General features: G+C 48.8%; 1 protein-coding gene across 3 annotated transcripts in view; it reads right to left on the reverse strand.

The window, feature by feature from the left end:
• Window positions 1–20600, reverse strand: part of IPO8 (importin 8) — a 99960-nt gene that overhangs the window by 38712 nt on the left and 40648 nt on the right. For 2 of the 3 annotated variants that reach the window (XM_056797353.1, XM_056797354.1), the window contains 6 exons: window positions 12005–12139; window positions 10201–10300; window positions 6739–6815; window positions 6311–6427; window positions 4764–4853; window positions 566–731 (listed from right to left, as the gene is read on the reverse strand). In XM_056797353.1, the coding sequence (XP_056653331.1) occupies window positions 566–731; window positions 4764–4853; window positions 6311–6427; window positions 6739–6815; window positions 10201–10300; window positions 12005–12139 (685 nt within the window). The remainder of the gene's footprint in view (window positions 1–565; window positions 732–4763; window positions 4854–6310; window positions 6428–6738; window positions 6816–10200; window positions 10301–12004; window positions 12140–20600) is intronic. The other variant, XM_056797355.1, reaches the window with a different exon arrangement.

Below are 20600 nucleotides of genomic sequence, written 5' to 3' on the forward strand. Positions count from 1 at the left end.
GAGACTTACTCAACTAGGGATTCGGTTGGATGTTCTAGCTCTGAAATTCTAGAATTCTTCAAGAACTGAATTTTGGAGCTGAAGGATTCCTCAGATTATCTACTCCAACGCCTTCATTTCTCAAATGAGAAAACTGTAATCTAGAGAAGTAAAGACATGGACGCTAGGTAACAGCTAATTAGCGGCGTCGCTGAGGGAAGAGGCAGTCTCCTGCCTCACAAGCCAGCACTCTTGCCACCACCATCCTTCTTGGGAGCACTGACCCGCCACAACCCGCACAAAATCCGTCCTAACATCCCCCGGTCTGCACGTTCTCCTAACTTTTCCTCAGGGATCTTCAGCTACGGTGACGAGCTGAAGACGAGGCCAGGCCTCATTTCCCAATGCTGAGGTTGGACAAGTAGGCCCCTTCCTACCTTTCCAGTATTCTCTCATTTTATTTGCCTCCACATATTCCACCACCACTGAGATAAGGGAACCTTTTGGAAGTCAGAGGGAAGCATATAAGCAAGCAATTTAAGGAGGGAGTGACAAACAAGTACCGTTAAGCAGATTCTGACTTTACCTTGTTCCTGATTACAAATTAATGACTGAAGAGCTATTGCAGCCTCCACTTTGACAGGCATTTCCTTGTCTTCAATTAGGCTCTTTTTTGTTAGTTCAACTGCATTTCTTAGGTTGAGCTCATTATGGAATTTCAAAGTGCTGAATGAATGAAGAACCCAACAGGACTGTAGTATAATAAGAAAGTAAGTGGAAGCAATTACAACTTATCAATTATGTAGACAAAAATTCCCTATGCAATCAAATAGCCTAGCTGGGGATGGAGGGTCCGGGGATGAACTGTCAGCGAGTTCCTTTAAAGAGATGCAATGTTTGACCTTTCAAATTGCAAAATGCAATAACTCTTTAAGGGGCACAGGAGAGACAGCTTAGCTATCCTAAGGCAAATTACTGTGCCACCCCAAAATTCCTGGTGACAAACTCCAGATGTCTTTCAGTCCCAGACTAATTAATTCTCTCACACCCTCCTTTTTCCCTCCCAAGCCTTGCCTACCTCCTACCTTGGCAAATGGGTGCAGTCACTCCTAGCATTCCCCCTGGCCACCTCCCTTCATGCTACTATTGTGAAATAGCCACATTGGCTTCTTTCTGTTTTCTGTGACATTTTACTGCCAATAACGATATCATTTGGAACCCTGATCCGTTTCCCTAAATAAAAGGAGGCAAGTTACAAGTCTGTAGAAAGTTTCCAAAGGTCACGTCTGTCTTCGACAAACTATGAAATGGGGCTTCGGCTGGAAACATTGTGAACTCTTCTTCTCCACTGGTACTCCTGTACCGGATGGAAGCGAAATCAGCCTCTGAGGATCCCGTGCCAAAGGAGGCCAGCCTGGCCGTTAGCACTAAGAAGCTTGCTTTGTAATTCTATTTCTAGGGGATTCTGTTTGAACCTCGGGTAACGTTCAACCTGACTACAATTCTAGTCTTCGTTTTTCCTGGAGACTTTCCCATTCCAACCCTCAGCTAATTCAAACTCACTAGTTGCCACGTGCCATGAAAAAGGGGATGTTAACGGGGTAGGTAGGCCTCCCTCCCCAGAAAGACCACACAAAAAGGCTTATTTCCCTCCTACTTCGAAGTCTGGGTTCCTTGTTGAACCTCTCACTAAGTTGTTGGCTTTTTCCCCAATATGAGAGATGAGCCAAAACTGAGCTGACTGCCGGGCAGTGCCAACCAGCCCTGCCTTTTCTGATTCATGTTTCCAGGCCTGTACACTTCTCCAGCTTCCTTCGCTGACTAGTCACTACGGTGCTCTCCCAGGAGGAATTTGTCAGATTCCAAAACAATAAGAGATCATTTCGGTGAACACTTAAAGTATATAAAGCACATTTTGCACATTGGTCCTATGAGGCAGGCAGTGCAGGGAGCACTTTACAGTTAAGGAACCAACTGATCATCGTTTCTCCAATTCCATTTTCCTCTCCACCTCATGACCCCTAAGCCTGTCCTTCCTTTTGGCAATTCCCACGACCCCTTAGTTCTCTCCCGGGACAGAAGCTCTCTCCTAGCTATACTGGCTTTCCTTTGCCATCTCGAATAATCAGGGAACCAGTTTGTTTCTAGGCCATTTCTCAACCATGCCTTGCCAAGCCCCCACTTCCTGCCTTCTTTGTCCCTAATCTTATACTAGCAAAGAGAGATGGAGAAGAATCACAAAACTGTGCTGAGTGGGTCTACTACAAATGTACGTCACACAACTTCCACTGGGCCCTCGCAGCAGCAAGGCAACTCCTCTACATCTCCTTACCCAACTCACTACGCCACTCATCACACAGCCTGTTCCAATGGCTTTCATCTTTCTTGGAGCCTTCCATGGCACACCAGCCCCCAGGCCTCTCAGCTGAAGGAAGACCTTGCCTCCTACTCTACGGAAAAGAATGGAAGCCATTCACCAAGAGCCCCCTCTTCTACCTTCCCTTCAACACCCTTCAGATGTCTTCCTCTCTTTGCCAAGGCAATCTCTCTCCATGGGCCATTCTTGGCATGCTCTTCTTTCTCCCCCAGTACAACGCCCCCTCTGCCATCCTGAATCACGTTTCAACTTTTACTCAGCTGCTGAAGTCATCTTCCAAAAGTATGGATCTGGCCGTGTCTCCACCACCCCTTGCTCTAAAAACTCCAGTACTGCCAGGGTCCTCCACAAGGTGGTCCCTTTCTACCTCTGCAGTATTCTCTCATTTTATTTGCCTCCACATCCCCGTTCTGGCTGTTACTCTCCCAGGACACTCCATCTCTGACCTGGACCTCTTTTCAGGTGTTCTCCTCTGTCTCTCCTCCCCTCCCTCCATGTCCTGAATTTCCTGGCTTCCTTCAAATGGCGGCTCAAGCCCTGCCTTCTGTAGGAGGGCTTTCCAAGTCCCCCTGCCCCCCCCACCCTAAACCTGCTTTAAGGGGCTTCCCTCTGACATTGTCTTCTAGCTTCCACTGCACAAATCTTCGAAGTATAGTTTGTGCCATTACACACGAGGGCAGGGACCAGAGAGTGTTCTTTCTTTTCACTTCTTGCACTTGTGATAGTGGCTGCTTAAGAAATCATTGTGGAGTGACTACAAAAGCACAGGAAGTAGCTGCATGGAAGTAGTAGCAAATTCTCCAATGAATGAAGACGCCATTCTAACCCGGGGAATGGGCATTAGACGGTCTTTGCACAGGCCCTGGGAGACAGCCTGGATCCATGCCGCAGTTAGGCCCAGGAAGTTCAGGGAATTGAAAACACCCCTAAAACCAGGACGAATCTAAAACGGCGAGTTCCAGGCTCCGTTTGAGTGCAGAGAACGACGGCGGTAGCCGCTCATGAAGGAGGCTCGGGGGGACACTTGGTTCAGATACGGAACCAGTCCGAGGCCTCAGTGGGGCTCTACGATCCTGTTCTAAGATTCCGAAATAAGCTCCTTCGGATTTGCTTGTCGTAACACACCATAAAGCCTGGGCCAATCTGAAACGCGATAGATGTTCTTGAACTTGAACATGGCTGGAATTTAACTCTGCCAAAAGCTAAGCAAGGCAGCGCCCGTCGGGACAGGAGATCCGGTCACCATCCAAGGAACAACGGATTGCCCTAACTACTTGGCCCAAATTCCTTTTTGTCCACAAGAAGGCCAAACGCAGGGTGCCCACAACATTTTAGGAATGAAGAAAGAAGGGAGGCTCCTTGGGCACAACACGGACTCAGCAAGTCCCCTGGAGCTGCCGCTGACGCCCACTTCCTTTTTGCAAAGACAGAGAAATCATCCATTTACCCATTTTTAAGCAGGTGCTTTCACTGAATTGCTGGCATTCTTTTTCTTTTAAAAGATCCAATTTATTTATTTTTTTAAACCCTTCCCTTCTATCTTGGAGTCAGTCCTGTGTATTGGCTCCAAGGCAGAAGAGTGGTACTGGGCCATGGGCGTCAAGTGACTTGCCCAGGGTCACCCAGCTGGGAAGTGTCTGAGGCCGGATTTGAACCCAGGACCTCCTGTCTCTAGGCCTGGCTCTCCATCCTCTGAGCCACCCAGCTGCCCCCTTAAAGATCCAATTTAGAAGAAAAAAAGCCTTGAAAAAGTCAGAAAATGAAAAGCAGGACTCACTAAAAATGGCTCCAAAGGCCAATTTAGGAACAGCATTTGGGGGGGTTTTTTCCTCTCACTAATTACTTGATACACTGAACTATGAAAACTCGAAGTTTCCCAAAGGGGCCACCCGAACACGGTTCCTGAATGGACCGAATATCCAACACGGCACCAGGGGAATCCGTTAGGAGTGTGATGCTGCCAGCCTGGTTAGAAGCGGGGAAGCGATTACAATGGCTGCAACGCAGGCCGAGCACCAAGGGGCTCAGTTCTGGAGAGCCGCTGCAGAGACCCGTCTCAGAGCTAGCGGTGCCGAGTTCGGGGGCTCGTTGGAAGTGCAGCCGCGGAGCCAGAGAGACAACGCAAGTGGGCCCGCAGGCAGATCGAGGCGCGCCCTCTGCAGCTCCCTCGGGCAGGGCCAATGTGGCTTCCCTGGCAGCGGACCGACTTTCTCGGGGAGCAGGAGGGGGGCCAGAGCGTGGGGCGTTCCTCTGGGGCAGGGGGTAGAGGCCGTATAAAGGGGCGGACTGACGCCGCCTCGTTAAGAGCGTCAGGGAGCCTCGGGATAGAGCGACCAGAGCGCAGCACTCTACTCGCACAAGAGGGTCTTACACAGGGAAGGGAAGCAAAGGTGGCCAGGACACTTACTCTTGCTCGGAGGTATCCCAGGCTAGACAAAAACAGGGGAAACACATGGTTCTGCAGCATTAATTCCATTTGGTCCTTGAACACACTCTTCTGTAGAAAGGAAAACATGCAATTGTGGGTTCACCCAGGCCCGGCAACCCGGAAACAAGCCCCAAACAAAGCATCCCCTCCAATGGCTCCAGGGTGCTGCTGGAGGAAATGGCCCATTTCCTGCCGGAGAGGCTCTGCGGGGACCAGGAAGTCCTTTTTTCTTTTCTTTTTCTAAGCTCTTGCTGCCTTCTGTCTTAGAACAATGCCAAGTACGGTCCCAAGAGAGAAGAAGAGGGGCGCTCAGGCCATTTGGGTCTATCCACTAAGCCACCTCGCTGCCCTGCAACGATTTCTTAACGAAAGACAAACGTACAACAGTAAGAAGTTGAGATCTTTCCTGAAAAAAGACCATTTGTTTATTCTACTACATAATAAGAAGAGCAAAAGCCTTCTAAGATATTATCAGATTCCCATGGAAGCTAGGTGGCTTGGTGGACAGAAAACCAAGTCTAGAGACAGGAGGTCTTGGGTTCAAATTTAGCCTCAGACACTAACTCGCTGTGTGATCCTGAGCAAGTCACTTAGCCCCAGTTGCCTGGTCCTTATCACTCTTCTGCCCTAGAAAAGTTGTTCAGTATCCCTTTTGTTTTGTTAAACCTTTACCTTGCATCTTAAAATGGATACTGAGTTTTGGTTCCAAAGCAAAAGAGCACACAGGCAATTGAGGGGAAGTGACTTGCCCAAGATCAACACAGCTGGTAAGTGTCTGGGGACACATTTGAACCCAGAACCTCCTGACTCCAGGCCTGGCTCTCTAATCGCTGGGCTGTCTAGGTGTCCCTTAGTATTTATTCTAAGACATAAGATCAGGGTCGAAAAAACTAAAAGATTCCCATGGGGAGAAATCTGAGACCGGAGAGGTCCTTGAGGGTATCGGTAACTACTTACTGAAAAATCATGTATAATACAGCAGATCAGATGTATCTGCTGTGACGTACTCAAATGAGCGGAAGTGGCCACGAAGACTTGGGAAAATGTGTAAAAAGAGGGACTTCTGCCACTCGCCATGTCCTTCTTTTCTGCTACTCTACCATTTCCTGTCCCATTTAATGGAGGAAATGAAGACAAAACTCAGCCCAATCAGTTCTGGCTTTGCTTTTCGTGTGATCTGGTACCCAAAAAAAGAAAAGTTCATAGAGGAGAGGATGGAAAGGATCGGCCAAAATCCACATTCACTGCAGATTCGCCCCGTCACCGGAGAGAATCAGAATTTACCCCAAAGCATTTCAGCTTTGCCAGCAAACGTTGATTTTCCCCCCAATTAAGTCACGTTTTCAATTGCTCCACAGACCACATCTGGTTGAAAAAAATACCCAGGAGCAAGAACGTAGCGATCATTCCTCCCAGTTGTTCCAAAATAATGGACTCTTTTGCTCTATTCAGCTATCAAACCATGTTATTCAGCCTCCAACCGAAATAGGAGGAAACTCTGTTAGAATATTAAATTGAACATGAACCTTCAGTAAAATATCGGCCAAGGAGCCTATCACGTGCAACGCTCCATCCTTCTTCCTGGGGTCAAAGTTCGGCTCTGTGAGGATTTGGTAACAAAACGACATCATTTTGGGCAACACCTAGAGAAGAATGACATCAGTTTTAGTCTACATGACCTCAGACAGGCCTCCTCCCTCAACACGTCATTCAAAAAGCAAACTTCAAGTGATTTCCATCAATAAAACAACCAAAGGAGCATGGAGAGCCCGAAGGTTACCGTTCCGATAGATGCTACGACATGTACGGAACGCAACGGAACAAAAGCCAGTAATGTAAGGCCTTTCCACTCCCCAATGCTGGAGAAACAGCCCCCCGGAACGGACTTCCAACCATGTGTTTCTGTTGCCCAAACGCGCTGAGGACACTTAAAAGTGGGCGAGCGGTAGCGTACCTCTTTTCTTTTCTTTGCGGCAGTGTAGAGCAGGTTCTGCGCCGCTGTGGTTGGAGACGCGTAATCTTCAAAAACGTCTAAGATTGCAGACAAGGAAACCATTAGGAGCACGATTTTTGACTGCAGCTAGAGAAAACCTTTGGGGAAAAGGTGACTTCTTACTCTGCAGCATCACAAGAAAACTTTAGTTTACGGCATAAAATACTCGCTTCTTAGATGGAAAAATCGCAACCCAGAGAAGTCGTTCAGGGCGACAGTAAATACCGAAAAAACCACCTGCAACCAGCAGATGTCAGCTGCAACGATCGTCTGAGATCGGCAGAAACATCGTAAGCAGAGAATCCTGGCCCGACAGCTGGCAAGGACAGCGCCCAGAAGGAAGCTGTCCGGCTGACTTCAAACTACAGGGGGCAGTTCTCAGGCTCTTCCTCAATGAGTGAGGAACGTGTAAACCTCTCTGGGGACGTCAAAAGCCCTCATTTAGTGCAGGCCACTCCTCAAGCACGAGCCCCCCTCGCTGCCCGGCACGTGTCGTGTCCACACACTGTGATCGCGGGCGAGTCACCGAGAAGGCGAACACCGAAGGAAGAAGCGTCTGAACCGTAAATACGGTCACGGCATCCTGCAGAGACTAGACTGGGGCCGTGCTCACGTCCTGCCTCTGCCTCTCCTGCCCAGGCTAGGAGGAGCAAGTCACCCGACCTAGCCGGGTCGCAGAGCACTGCCTGGAAGCGCGTGTCGCTAAGCGAGACGCGTGGAGAAAGATCCTAGCCAAGAGCTGCCCACACTGGTGAAATACGAGGTCAGAAGAGGAAGTGTCTGCCAGCTTACTTCCAAAACATGACGAACAGAGTGTCAGTCAACTAACAGACAAGTCACTAGGGACAGAATTTGTGCAAATGATTTCCTGATATTGTTACTGAATAGTAGGGACAAAGTAAAATGGTGAGAACTATGGGGCAAACTCAGCAGACCACTCTCACGCGACAAATATCGATGTATATGTGTATATATATCTTAATTCAACTTAAATAGCCCCTCCAAAGAGATTTTGGACACTGATGATATCGTACCTTTAAAAGGATCACGGGGGGGGGGGGGGGGGGAGGAGGACTTTGCTACCACAGAAAAAAATCTTGAAGCGGACATTTAAGAGCCGCGGGAGGAAAAACCTGCCGGGACGTGCTTTGGTGGAACAAGAACTCTACAGAGTCCGGGGCGATTCCTGAGGACAGCTGAGGGAATGCTTTGGGGGAAGACTGGCCGGCACTCAGAGAGGCGGCCCAAGCGGGGCAGCAGGGGAATTGGGAGTCTAGAGAAAGGGCCGGAGTGAGACAGTCCTGGAGAGGGTCTCCATCATCGGCACGCGCTGCTCACATTCTCATCGTCGACAAGGATCACGCTTGGCCGCGCCTCTAAGTGGCGTGGGAAACGGGGAGAGGGCAGCTTTCCCACCGCTCCACTTGTCTCACTCTGACGGAGACAGCGGCCAGGCACGAGGCCAGAGGGCCAGGGGTGACCCGCGCTGCTCTCCCTCCTCCGAGCTGACAGGTCTCGAGACACAGAATAAACACCACATTGGGGGCAGGGCCAGAGCGGAAATCTGTTGTGCCTGACTGGGCACGTTGCTCGGGACCAAGACTTTCATTGCCGATCTCCTCTTTGGGGGAGAGGGTAGGAGAGGCGTGGTGGGGCGAGAGATGGAGCGGCACCAAGGTCCAATCCTAAAGGGCGGCAGTGGAAAGAAGGGAGTCCAGAAAGGACGGCAAACAAGCAGCCCAGCTTTGAAAGGCAGACGGCGGAGCTCTTCTCTGGCAAAATGGAAGGAAGCCGAACAGAACAGAGTCACGATTTGACTGCCAAGGTTGTTTTCTGTACACTGGGTGGAGGGAAATGCCCACTTTATTTGGTAGTTACTGAAATAAAATTGTAAATAAAAAATCGGGGCAAGGCAAAAAGAAACAGCTGTTCGAAAAGCCGCTCCGGCCTCTATCAGAAAGTCCACGGGCAAAAAGAGCGCCGTCTCTTCCCTTTCTCTGGGCGCCTGAAGGCACAAGAGGAAGAAGGGCGGACTGCACACCCCAAAGATCGCTCCCCCAAATCTCACCTCTGGCCGGACTTCCCTTCCTTTCCTTACCGCTGCTTATTTCTTCTCAGCTACACCTAAACGACTTTGTTCACTTCCATTTTTAAGATTTGGGGTCCTAAGTTCACGCCCCTCTCCTTGGCTGTCCCCCCGACTTGAGAAGACGAGCCATTGGCCAGGGATGACACGCGAGGCATCCAGCCGATCTCGCCACACGAGCCACGTGGCGAAAGAAGGCGTGGCCAAAAGGCCCCGCTAAGGAAGGAAAGGGCAACGACTCGGCTCTGAGCCCGCTCGTTCTCCCTCGAGGGACAGGCCGCATCTGTCACCAGAAGTCCTTCGCGATTGGCCAGACTCGTCTTTTGGAGAGTGTTTGGGCCAGAAAAGAATCGAGGCCTTTTGTACACGCCCCCTGGAAGGCGGGGGTCGCACCTCGTAAGTAACGGGGTGAGAGGCGGACCCGGAATAAGGGCAGCCGAAGGGCTCCTCTACGCCCCTCCGGGCGGCCCTAGAATAAGGGCAGCCGAAGGGCTCCTCTACGCCCCGTCCGGCCCTAGAATAAGGGCAGCCGAAGGGCTCCTCGACGCCCCGTCCGGCCCTAGAATAAGCGCAGCCGAAGGGCTCCTCGACGCCCCTCCAGGCGGCCCTAGAATAAGGGCAGCCGAAGGGCTCCTCTACGCCCCTCCGGGCGGCCCTAGAATAAGGGCAGCCGAAGGGCTCCTCTACAGACCCTGAGCGGCCCTAGAATAAGGGCAGCCGAAGGGCTCCTCTACGCCCCGTCCGGCCCTAAAATAAGCGCAGCCGAAGGGCTCCTCGACGCCCCTCCGGGCGGCCCTAGAATAAGCGCAGCCGAAGGGCTCCTCTACGCCCCTCCGGGCGGCCCTAGAATAAGGGCAGCCGAAGGGCTCCTCTACGCCCCGTCCGGGCGGCCCTAGAATAAGCGCAGCCGAAGGGCTCCTCGACGCCCCGTCCGGCCCTAGAATAAGGGCAGCCGAAGGGCTCCTCTACGCCCCGTCCGGGCGGCCCTAGAATAAGCGTAGCCGAAGGGCTCCTCGACGCCCCTCCAGGCGGCCCTAGAATAAGGGCAGCCGAAGGGCTCCTCTACGCCCCGTCCGGCCCTAAAATAAGCGCAGCCGAAGGGCTCCTCGACGCCCCTCCAGGCGGCCCTAGAATAAGCGCAGCCGAAGGGCTCCTCTACAGACCCTGAGCGGCGGGGGCCGCTCCGGAGACTCTGGAGAGGAGCGCGCGGCTGCCCTGCAGAGCACGGCCTGCGCGCGAGGCAGCCTCAGAAGTAGAGCTACATGGATCCCCCCGTTCGAATCACCGGCTAATCATCCTGAAAAGAGCAACAAGGGAGAAAGGAAAGCGTCCGTTACCGAACTTCATGCGGATGTATTCGTACGGGTCCTCCTGCCACAGCTCCTCGTCCTCGTCTTTGTAGCACATCACCGTGAAGATCACGTCTTCGCATATGTTCTAGGAGCAAGGAAAGTCTCCATCAGCAAGCGCACCTCTACGGACATCGACCCCTTGGCTAAGAAAAGCTTCTGGTCCTCACCAGAAGGAGGAGGGCCTCGGGCACAGCCCACTGACCCCCCGGCCACAGGACAAGGCCCGCGACGTGGCCGCCAACGTAAGAAAGCGCTTAGAAACATTCAGTGACACGACGGGGCACGCGGGCTCCCCGGGCCACCGCCAGCGGGGCTCTGAGACCTTCCTGGGCCTTGACGTCAACACTTCACAAGGGAAGGGGAGGCCCAGATCGCTTGGGGGACCCGAAGGGCCAGAGCCCCCTGGCACGTTGGGCACTGGCGGTCCCTTTTGGGGGACAAGCATGAGCACCTTCGTCGCCAGAGGGGCCAGAGGGGCGAGCGCGAAGGAGAAGCCATTGTCCTTTCTTCCTGGCTTCAATAGAGTGCGCACAAACCTAGTGTGAGATGAGGCGGCCTAACGCAAATGCAAAGCTGCTCAAGATTGGGGGAACAACTGCGGCTCGCAGAGAGGGCGCCCCGGAAGTGGAGCAGAAGCAAGCGCTCTCCCCAAGCACGGGCGAAGACACATTTTACAGGCATCCTGGGGAAGACTCGACTCATTCCACAGACCACCCCCACGAAAAGCAGGAACCCAAGTTGGGCATGTGAAAAGAAGGGCCCGGAGCTCCCAGGAACCCACAGACGAGCGGCAAGCAGGAAGCAGAAGCTTGCGGCTGTGCCCCTTCCCTGGAGGAGCCCAGCGAGCCGGGCCTTGGCCGACCTTCAAACCACCAGCAGGGCCCCAGGGGAAGGAAGGCATCCTGGGACACGCGGCAGAGCAGGGGGTGTAGTCGAGGCATTGCCGTAAAGGCAGAACCGTAAGGGTTAAGCCTCCTCTTCCTCCCCAGTTGAGTTGCATCGTCGGGGTCGTGGGTTGAACTGTGTACAACCTGCCCAGCTGTGTGCTCAAGGTTGGAATAGCAGCTGTGGGAGGATTGACAAGGTCTGTGAGAAAGAAACTGTAAGGTCGGAGTAGCCAGCAGAAGACTGATAAGGGTTGTGAGAAATGACGAGAGTCTGTGGGAAAGTTATTTCTCTGTCTTTGTTTGGAATCTTCTCGGTTCTTCCCTGTGCCTGGCAGGTCACGCCATGAATTCCTATGAATCTGCCCAATTATTGGTTCCTGCTGTTGCTGGGCGGTAACATTATATCTTCCTGTGTGTTAACCTATATATTGCTTTGTTTGAACTCAATAAAAGGTCGTTACACATTTTCCATTAGCGTCCATTCATCACTTTGCATAATCGTTACCCCACGCAAGGTCGCAAGAAGGTTGGCCACCTTTCAGACGAGCCTTGCATTTTGGCGCCCAAATAGGGACATAAATGCCGTTCGTAACCCCGATTCTTTTGCTGGTCAAAGGATGACACAAAGTGACGGGCTTTGTGACAATATCTTGGATTGGGTAAGCAGAGCAAATTTGGGACAGAGCCAAGAGAAATCCGTCTTTACGGGTTTCCTCTGTTCTATAATCTTTTCTATCTCCTTTCTTTGTTTTGTGGGTTATTTCTCAGGTGGTATGGGAAACTCAACTGGGGAGGAAGAGGAGGCTTAACCCTTACAGTTCTGCCTTTACAGCAATGCCTCGACTACAGAGGGCGCCAAAGGCCCGAAAAGAGGCAGCCAGGAGCCAGCAGGCCAGACTCACCTGTATGTGTGGCTTCATCTGCTTCCAGGTTATGGAATGCACGACCCCCTGGTTGAGATAGTTCAGCGTCTGCTGGAGGACGCGTGGAGCGACGTACTCTTTCTGCCGATACTGGTTTATAATTTTGAGAAGTACCTGGGGAGAGTTTGCAGGGAAGGAAGAGAGGCATCAGCCAGAGAGGGGGCAGCTCCAGCCCCAGCCCGTCCCCTCCCCAGAGGTGGCAGAGCCCATGCCACGGGCAGCAGGACACCCCAAAGCGGAGCCTGAGGGCCACTTGTTAGCCACGCCAAACGGTGTCCATCCCAGTCCAAGAACATTTCTTAAAACCCAATAAAGGAAGTCCCTGCCCTGGAGGCACCCCAGAAGAGACACCCCAGGACTATCATCACAGCCTGGGTAGCCAAGGGACGAATTTAGTTCCCATCATCTTAAATTCTAGTTTACCAAATTTGTCCGCGACACAGCCAGGCCCGAGACCCGGGCCATGCAACGACAAGCCTGGGTTCTTCAAGAGCAGAAGAATAAAAATGTATTTCTTGGAAAACTTTCTTAAGGCTTCCCTTTTCTCAGAATCAATCCTCTGTGTTGGCTTCAAGGCAGAAGAGCAGTAGGGGCCAGGCAATGGGGATGAAATGACTTGGCCATGGTCCCACAGCTAGGAAGTGTCTTGGGCCAGATTCTTTCCAAATGACAAGATTGTGATATTTTCATGGATATTTCCTGAAAATGTTAGAACTATACAAATCAAGGCACCAAGATAACAGTAAGAGCCACGAGGCACGGTTAAGATCCCACTACCCTTCACTTCACTTCACATAGGCATCCGTTATGCCCAGCTCGGAGTCGCTTCCAGCGGGAACAGAACAATAAAATGAAATCCCACCTTGTCTGTGCAGTACGCAGGCTGGAAAATATCTATAGGCAACCCTTTTTTTAACCCTTCACTTCCCTTCCAGCTTAGCACCATAACTGTGTGTGGCCTCCCCAGCTAGGCCCTGGGGGGAGGGTCTGAGGCCAGCTTGGAGCCTGGGCCCGCCCTCTCCATCCATGGAGTCCCCATGGATGCTCCAACCCCAGGCCTCTCTTCAAGAGGAAGAGGCGGCAGCATCAGGGTTGCTCAGACACACCTTCGTGGGGACGCGCGTGCCCAGGGGCTCTCTCCTCCCTCCCTCTTTCCTGTCTTTCCTTCTGCTCTTTCCTCCAGCAGAGGATGAAGGATACAGAGAGGCCTCTTTCCAACTCTAAAAAGCACAGCGCTAGCAGTTTTTAAGAGGAAACATCGACAGGACGGCCAGAAAGCCATGTGGGAAACTGACTGTACCTTGTATAAGACAGAGGCAGCAACCAGGAAGACCTGGGTTCGAGTTCCATCTGAGACCCAGGCAGGCTAAAGAACAAGCTTTGGAGAGCAGAGTTAGCTTCACTCTCTAAGAGGCGGAGACCAAAAGTACAAGATGGAGATTAGGAGTGTTTCCATAGACCAGAAGCAGCAGGAGTCAGCAGCATGAGGCTAGCTAAAGATGTGACAATCACCTTAGCTTGCCAGAAGAAAACGGCTTATGGCCAGTCAGAAACAAAGGCTCCTGCACACCAGAAAGGCCAGAAGAGCGCAGCAGACGCTGTGGGAGAGACTCAAATGCCCGCCCCAGCCCCCCAGGGAATGTAATGGCAGGCTTGGTGCTGTATTTGAGGGGGATCCCGAAGGCCCATCTCCTGAGCCTGGACCAGGGAAGCCCTAACAGAATCAGGGAGGAGCGGGCTTCCGGCAGGAAGGAAAGGCCATGGGAAGTGGGCTGGCATGTTAGGGAAGAGCACAGCACAGGGCTGCTCCCAGGCAGACAGACGCCAAGCACTCTCCGCTTGGTCTTCTCCACATTTCCTAGAAGGCAGGAAGGCGGGGGGGTGCATGGTTCAGCCAGGCAAGGTCCTGACAGCAAGGCAGGCTGGGCAATCGCCACCTCCGGGATCTTCGCCCGCATAGGCTATCCCAGGAAAAGGCTCCCTGCCGTTCTGCTTGGACGAAATGGGCTGAAGCTGCTGCAGGCTCAGGCACGCCAGCCTCCATCAGGTTTGCTGCATGAAGCTCAGTGGCACACCCGATTCCTGGCCCCTTTACCCCACCTGCCCAGTGCCCAGGACCCACCCGGGGCAGCAAAAGCATTCCCTGCCCACTGGGCCTCACAGGGATGGACAGAGAGCCAGGTCTGGGCCGGGAGGTCCCGGGTTCCAGTCTGAACGAGGCACTCGCTCCACCCCGTGCCCAGCCACCCCCAAAACTAAGGCAGGAGGGAGAGGCTGAGAAGAGGCTTCACCAACCGCGTGCACACCCCACGAGCAGGGCCTGTACCTGGTGACCCAAAGATCCACTCTCGGCCTGAATCTCCCCCAGCATCCAGGGAGTACCAAAGGCTGGCGCCTCCAGAGACGGACACGGAACCAAAACGGCTTTGCCTTCATCCACGGGCTTAAACTCCCTCCGAAGGGGCTGCCCAGGCTCTGGTCAGCGTCCACGTCAAGTGTCACTGCATCCCGGGGTCCCCCAAACCCGTCAGGGGTCAGGGAACCTCTCCATGCAGGAGAAGCGGAAGCAGTGCAGGAAGCAGGCTGGGGCGACCCCACACCGAGGACGGAAAGGAGGGGACAGCCATTGGGAAGTCCTTAAGGAGGTTCTCGCTGTTCTGTCCAGGCATGTCTGACTCTTCGTGACCCCGGGAGCACCCAGGACTGTCTTCTTGTCATTTTCTTCTCCCATGATACCAGGGGATCCTGTTGTCGGTCAGTCAGAGGTTAAGTGACTTGCCCAGGGTCACACAGCTAAGAGCTTCCTGAGGGTGGATGGGAATGGAGGCCTGCCTGGCTCGAGGCCTAGGGCTCTAACCACTGAGTCACTAGCTCCTGACACTTGAGGAATGAAGAGCCCGATCCCCTCCTGCATCCGTGCTGCTTTATCAAAGACGCAGCCTCAGACGGAGAAGCCATCCAACTCTGCCAAGCAGGCCGGTGACCAAGCTCTGTTTTAGAAGTCCATTCCAGGGGAGCCAAGATGGCGGCCGAGCAGCCCCTAAAGCCCAAACCTCTCCGACCGTCCTTCCCAACCAATATCGATGCTGCACTTCAAAGAAAAAAGAAATCCAAACCCAACAATAAGTCACGAGACTCTCCTGCTGAAAACAACCAGAAAGGTCGCCACCGTGTGTCTACTTTCAGGGGAAAGGGAGGAAGAGGCCCCCGCCAGTGCCGAGACCCGCAGCGAGACCCCGCGGCCGATGGGAGCCCTCCCAGAGATGGACGCCCACCTGGCGTGGCCCAGGGCTCTTGACAAAGGCTGGCAGGGAGGGACACCCGCTGACAGGCCCACCCAACAGATTAGCTCAACCAGCTGAATGCACTCGACAGCTGAGGATGAGAAAAGAGAAGCCTGGGCTCCAGGGCAGAGCAGCGCTAACCCACTGGCTCAGTAAGTCAGCTGAGGACCAAGCTTGTATAGTCCGTGGGGCAGTAAAAAAATAAACAAAATGAGTCAACAAGAGGGAAAACAGCTACCATTGAAAGATTCTATGAGGGCAAAGACAAAGAACAGGACCAACGGACAGGATGAGATCCACAAAACATGAAGCAAAGCATCAAAAAAACTAGAGAATTGGATGCCGGCTATGGAAGAACTTGAAAAGGAATTTAAAAATCAAATAAGATGGGTTGGAGTAAAATGGCGCAAGGAAAATGGCGGCCTAAAAACCAAAAAAGGTCATCTGGAAACAGAGGCATAGGCATGGAAAGCCAGAACTGACTGGCTGAAAAATGATGCAAAAAAATTAGAAGAAGAGAAGAATGACTTGAAAGGAAGAATGGACCAAAAGAAAACTCTTACCTTCTGTCTTAGAATCAATACTGTGTATTGGTTCCAAGGCAGAAAAGTGGCAAAGGCTAGGCAAGGGGGGTCAAGTGACTTGCCCAGGGTCACCCAGGTAGGAAGTGTCTGAGGCCAATTTGAGCCCAGGACCTCCTGTCTCTAGGCCTGACTCTCAATCCATTGAACCACCCAGATGACCCCAGAAATTCAGTCTTTAAAAATTGGAATTGGGCAATTAAAATCTAATGACTTCATAAGAACCAAGATATATCAAAATAAAAGCAAAAGAATGAAAAAACTGAAGATAATATGAGACACTTCAATGAGAAAACAACTGATATGGAAAATAGATTCAGGTGAGACAATTTAAAAGTCATGACCAAAAAAAAAAAGCCAAACATCATACTATAGGAAATTATCTCCAGAAACTAACCTGAAATTCTTGAACATGAGGGTAAAATAGAGACTGAAAGAATTCACAGGTCACCTCCAGCATTAAATATTAATTAAGTCCCCAACTGACAACTCCCAGGAATGTCACAGCCAAGCTCAAAAACTCCCAGGCCAAGAAGATATTGCAAACTGCTAGAAAAAAACAATTCCAATATCATGGAGCACCAACTAGGATTATTCAGGATCTGACAGCATCCATGCTGCAAGATGTGAAGGCTTGGAATATCCTATTTCAGAAGGCAAGGGAATTGAGTCTATAAGCAAGAATCGTTTACCCAGCAAAATTGACTATATTCTTTCAGGGGAAAGTATGGTCATTTAATAAAATACAAGATTTCCAAGCATTCCAGAAAAAAAAAAAAGACCAGACCTAAACAGAAAACTTAATACCTAAATACATAATTCAAGAAAAATACAAAAATGTAAATAAGAAAGGGGCTTTAGTAAGGCTAAATGGCATGTATTCCTAATATCTTAAACTCTCAAAAATGGTATCATTATCACAGTAGCTAGAAGTATACATAGAGGGTGCAGCGGTAAGCTGTTTTGAATGATATGTCAAAAAATATATAAAAACAAGGGATAAAAAAGAGGATAATACAAAGAGAAATGGGAAAAGAGGTAAAATGGGGTAAAATATATCACATAAAGAAGCGTGGGGAGGAGGGAGGAGAAGACCAATACAATGTAAGGGAGGAAGAGATTGGCAACAGGTAATACTTAAAGCTTACTCTCATTGGAATTGGCTCGGAGAGGGAAGAACAGTCAGATCCATTGGGTTACAGAATCGTCTCTTGCCCTATATTGAAGGAGAAGGGTAATAAGAAACAGGGTGGTGAGAGGGGAATAACATAACGGAGGGAGAGGCTGGAATACATTCAAAAGACCCCATATAATAAAAGAGGAATAAGAAGGGAGGTGGTGGAAAGAGGGGGGGGGGGGAGACTAACTAAAAGCAAAACACTAGAGGGGAGGGAAAGGGGAAAAGGAGAAAGGTTAGGATAAAAGGAGGAAGTCAAAATGGAGGGGAATACACAGACAGTAATAACTATGAATGTGAATGGGATGAACTCACCCATAAAAGAGAAGCAGAGAGCAGAATGGATTATAAATCAGAATTCTACCATGTTGTCTACAAGAAACACTCTTGAGGCAGGTAGACACACAGAGGGTAAAGGTAAGAGGCTGGAACACAATCTATTGGGCTGCAACTGAGACAAGGAAGGTAGGAGTAACAATAATGATTGTAGACAAAGCTAAAGTAAAAATATTTGATTAAAAGAGATAAATAAGGCAATTTCATCTTGGTAAAAGGTAGTATAAATAATGAAGAAATATCACTACTTAGCATATATACACAAAATGGTATGGCATCCAGATTTTTAAAGGAGAAACTAAAGGAGCTTAAGGAGGAAATAGATAGCAAAACCATGTTAGTGGGAGACCTCAACCTCCCTATCAAAACTAAATAAATCGAAACCAAAGAATATATAAGAAGTAAGGGAATTGAATAAAATATTAGAAAAATTAGAATTAATAGATATCTGGAGAAAACTGAATGGGTATAAAAAGGAATATACCTTCTTTTCAGCAGCACATGAAACATAGACAAAGACTGATCATGTACTAGGGCATAAAAACATTGCAAGCAAATGGAGAAAAGCAGAAATAATAAATGTAACTTTTTTCAGATCATAATGTGATAAAATCATAATTAATAAGGGTTCACATAGAGATAAATTTAAAATTAATTGGAAACAGAACAAATTATAGAAACAATTACTGATTTCACTGAAAAGAAAGACGAGGACACAACATATCAAATCCAAGGGATAAAGCCAAAACAGTACTCAGGAGAAAATTTATATCCCTAAATCAACAAAATAGAGAGGAAGGAGAAAAGTGAATTGGGCATGCAACTTAAAAAGCTAGAAATTGAAAAAATTAAAACTCCCTAATTAGAAAATCCTAAAAATCAAAGGAGACATTAATAAAATTGAAAGTAAAAGAACTATTATTTGAAAAAACAAATAAAGTACTGGTTAATCTATTAAAAAAGAAAGAAGTTTCTGAGAGCCATCAAAGACCACCCTGTTTGACATGGTCCACGTGGAAACCGGGGACAGCAAAGCAGCCCACAGGAAGGATGGAAACACCCACTGAAACTCCCCCAAGTGACTTTCATTATTAACATCCCCTTATTATTGGAATTGCTATGATTATTATTCTTACTTAGCCCCAGGAAAAATAGATGAGAGCAACATGCTTTCAGGGTTAATACGGATGTCCCATTCTATCCCCCTAGGATATTACCAGGAGAGCCCACTTACAAATTTAAACCTAAGGATTCTTATATACCCACTTAGATAGGACCCTCTTTTCTAGGCATAAAAACTCCTGGCAAATCTGTGCTCTGAATTCCCTAACCTGTATCTGGGTCATGTTGATTCTACCCTCTGATCCTGCACTTAGCAACAATGTTTCATTGACTATCTCCCTAGGCTTTCTTTTGTTGTTAGGTTCCATGGAAACATGCATGTTGAGAATGAAACTGTGTGCCAAGGAGATGTGTGATCATGAGGGTATAAGATAAAGCCAGGCCTCAGCCAAGGCAGAGCAGTTTATCCTGTAAAATCTGTGCTGCGGGTTGAATGCAAAAGCTGTGTCCCATCCATCGTTCCACCAACACCATTCCACCTCCAAGACCCCATCCCCTGTGGGAGGCTGGCCAACCCCACAGCAAGAAGTGAATCAAATTAACAATATCAAAGATGAAATGGATGGTCTCACCTCTAATGAAGAGGAAATTAAGATAATTTTTAAGAGCTATTTTGCCCAATTATATGGCAATAAATATGACAACCTCGGTGAAATGGGTGAATATTTACAAAAATATAAATTGCCTAGATTAACAAAAGAGGAAATAGAATACTTAAATAATCCCATCTCAGAAAAAGAAATTGAACAAGCCATCAAGGAACTCCCTAAGAAAAAATCCCTAGGACGAGATGGATTCATAAATGAATTCTATCAAACATTTAAAGAACAACTAATTCCAATACTATCCAAACTACTTGACAAAATAAGCAGCAAGGAAGAGCCTTAACCAAAAATTTCTTATGACAAAAATATGGTACTCATTCCCAAACCAGCAAAACCAAAAACAGAAAGAAAACTACAGACCAATCTCCTTAATGAACATAGATGCAAAAATCTTATATAAAATACTAGCAAAAAGACTCCAGCAAGTTATCACAAGGATTATTCACTATGGCCAAGTAGGATTCATACCAGGAATGCAAGGATGGTTTAATATTAGGAAAACCACCCATATAATTGACCATATCAATAACCAAACCAACAGAAATCACATGATTATCTCAACAGATACAGAAAACACCTTTGACAAAATACAAGACCCATTCCTAATGAAAACACTAGAAAATATAGGAATAGAAGGGCCTTTCCTCAAAATAATAAACAGGATATATTCAAAATCATCAGCAAGTATCATCTGCAATGGGGACAAGTTAGAAGCCTTCCCAATAAGATCAAGAGTGAAGCAAGCATGCCCATGATCACCATTATTATTTAATATTGCATTAGAAACACTAGCTGTAGCAATTAGAAAAGAAAAAGAAATTGACGGGATTTTAAAGTAGGCAATGAAGAAACTAAATTATCACTCTTTGCAGATGATATGATAGTCTGCTTAAAGAATTCTAAAAAATCAACTAAAAAGCTAGTGGCAATAATCAACAATTTTAGCAAAATTGCAGGATACAAAATAAACCCACATAAGTCATCAGTATTTCTATTTATTTTTCAACAAAACTCAGCAGCAAGTTAGAAAGAGAAACTCCATTTAAAATCACTCGAAACAGTATAAAAGATTTAGGAATCTATTTGCCAAGAAAAACAAAGGAATTATAAGAACACAATTATAAAACATTTATACCCAAAGATCTTTAAAAGATTGCCTGCCTTTTGATCTAGTCATACCACTGCTGGGTTTATACCCCAGAGATAATAAGGAAAAATATTTGTACAAAATTAGGCATAGCCACCCTCTTTGTGGTGGCAGCAACAAAAATTGGAAAATGAGGGGGTGTCCCTTGATTGGGGAATGGCTGAACAAATTGTAGTACCTAATGGAGATGGAATACTATTGTGCTGAAAGAAAGGATAAACTGGAGGGATTCCATGTGAAATGGAAGACCTCCATGAACTGATGCAGAGTGAGAGGAGCAGAGCCAGGAGAACACTGTACTGATACAGAGATGGATACATTGT

The sequence above is a fragment of the Monodelphis domestica genome, chromosome 5 (assembly GCF_027887165.1).
Source record: "Monodelphis domestica isolate mMonDom1 chromosome 5, mMonDom1.pri, whole genome shotgun sequence".
Lineage (NCBI taxonomy): Eukaryota > Metazoa > Chordata > Mammalia > Didelphimorphia > Didelphidae > Monodelphis > Monodelphis domestica.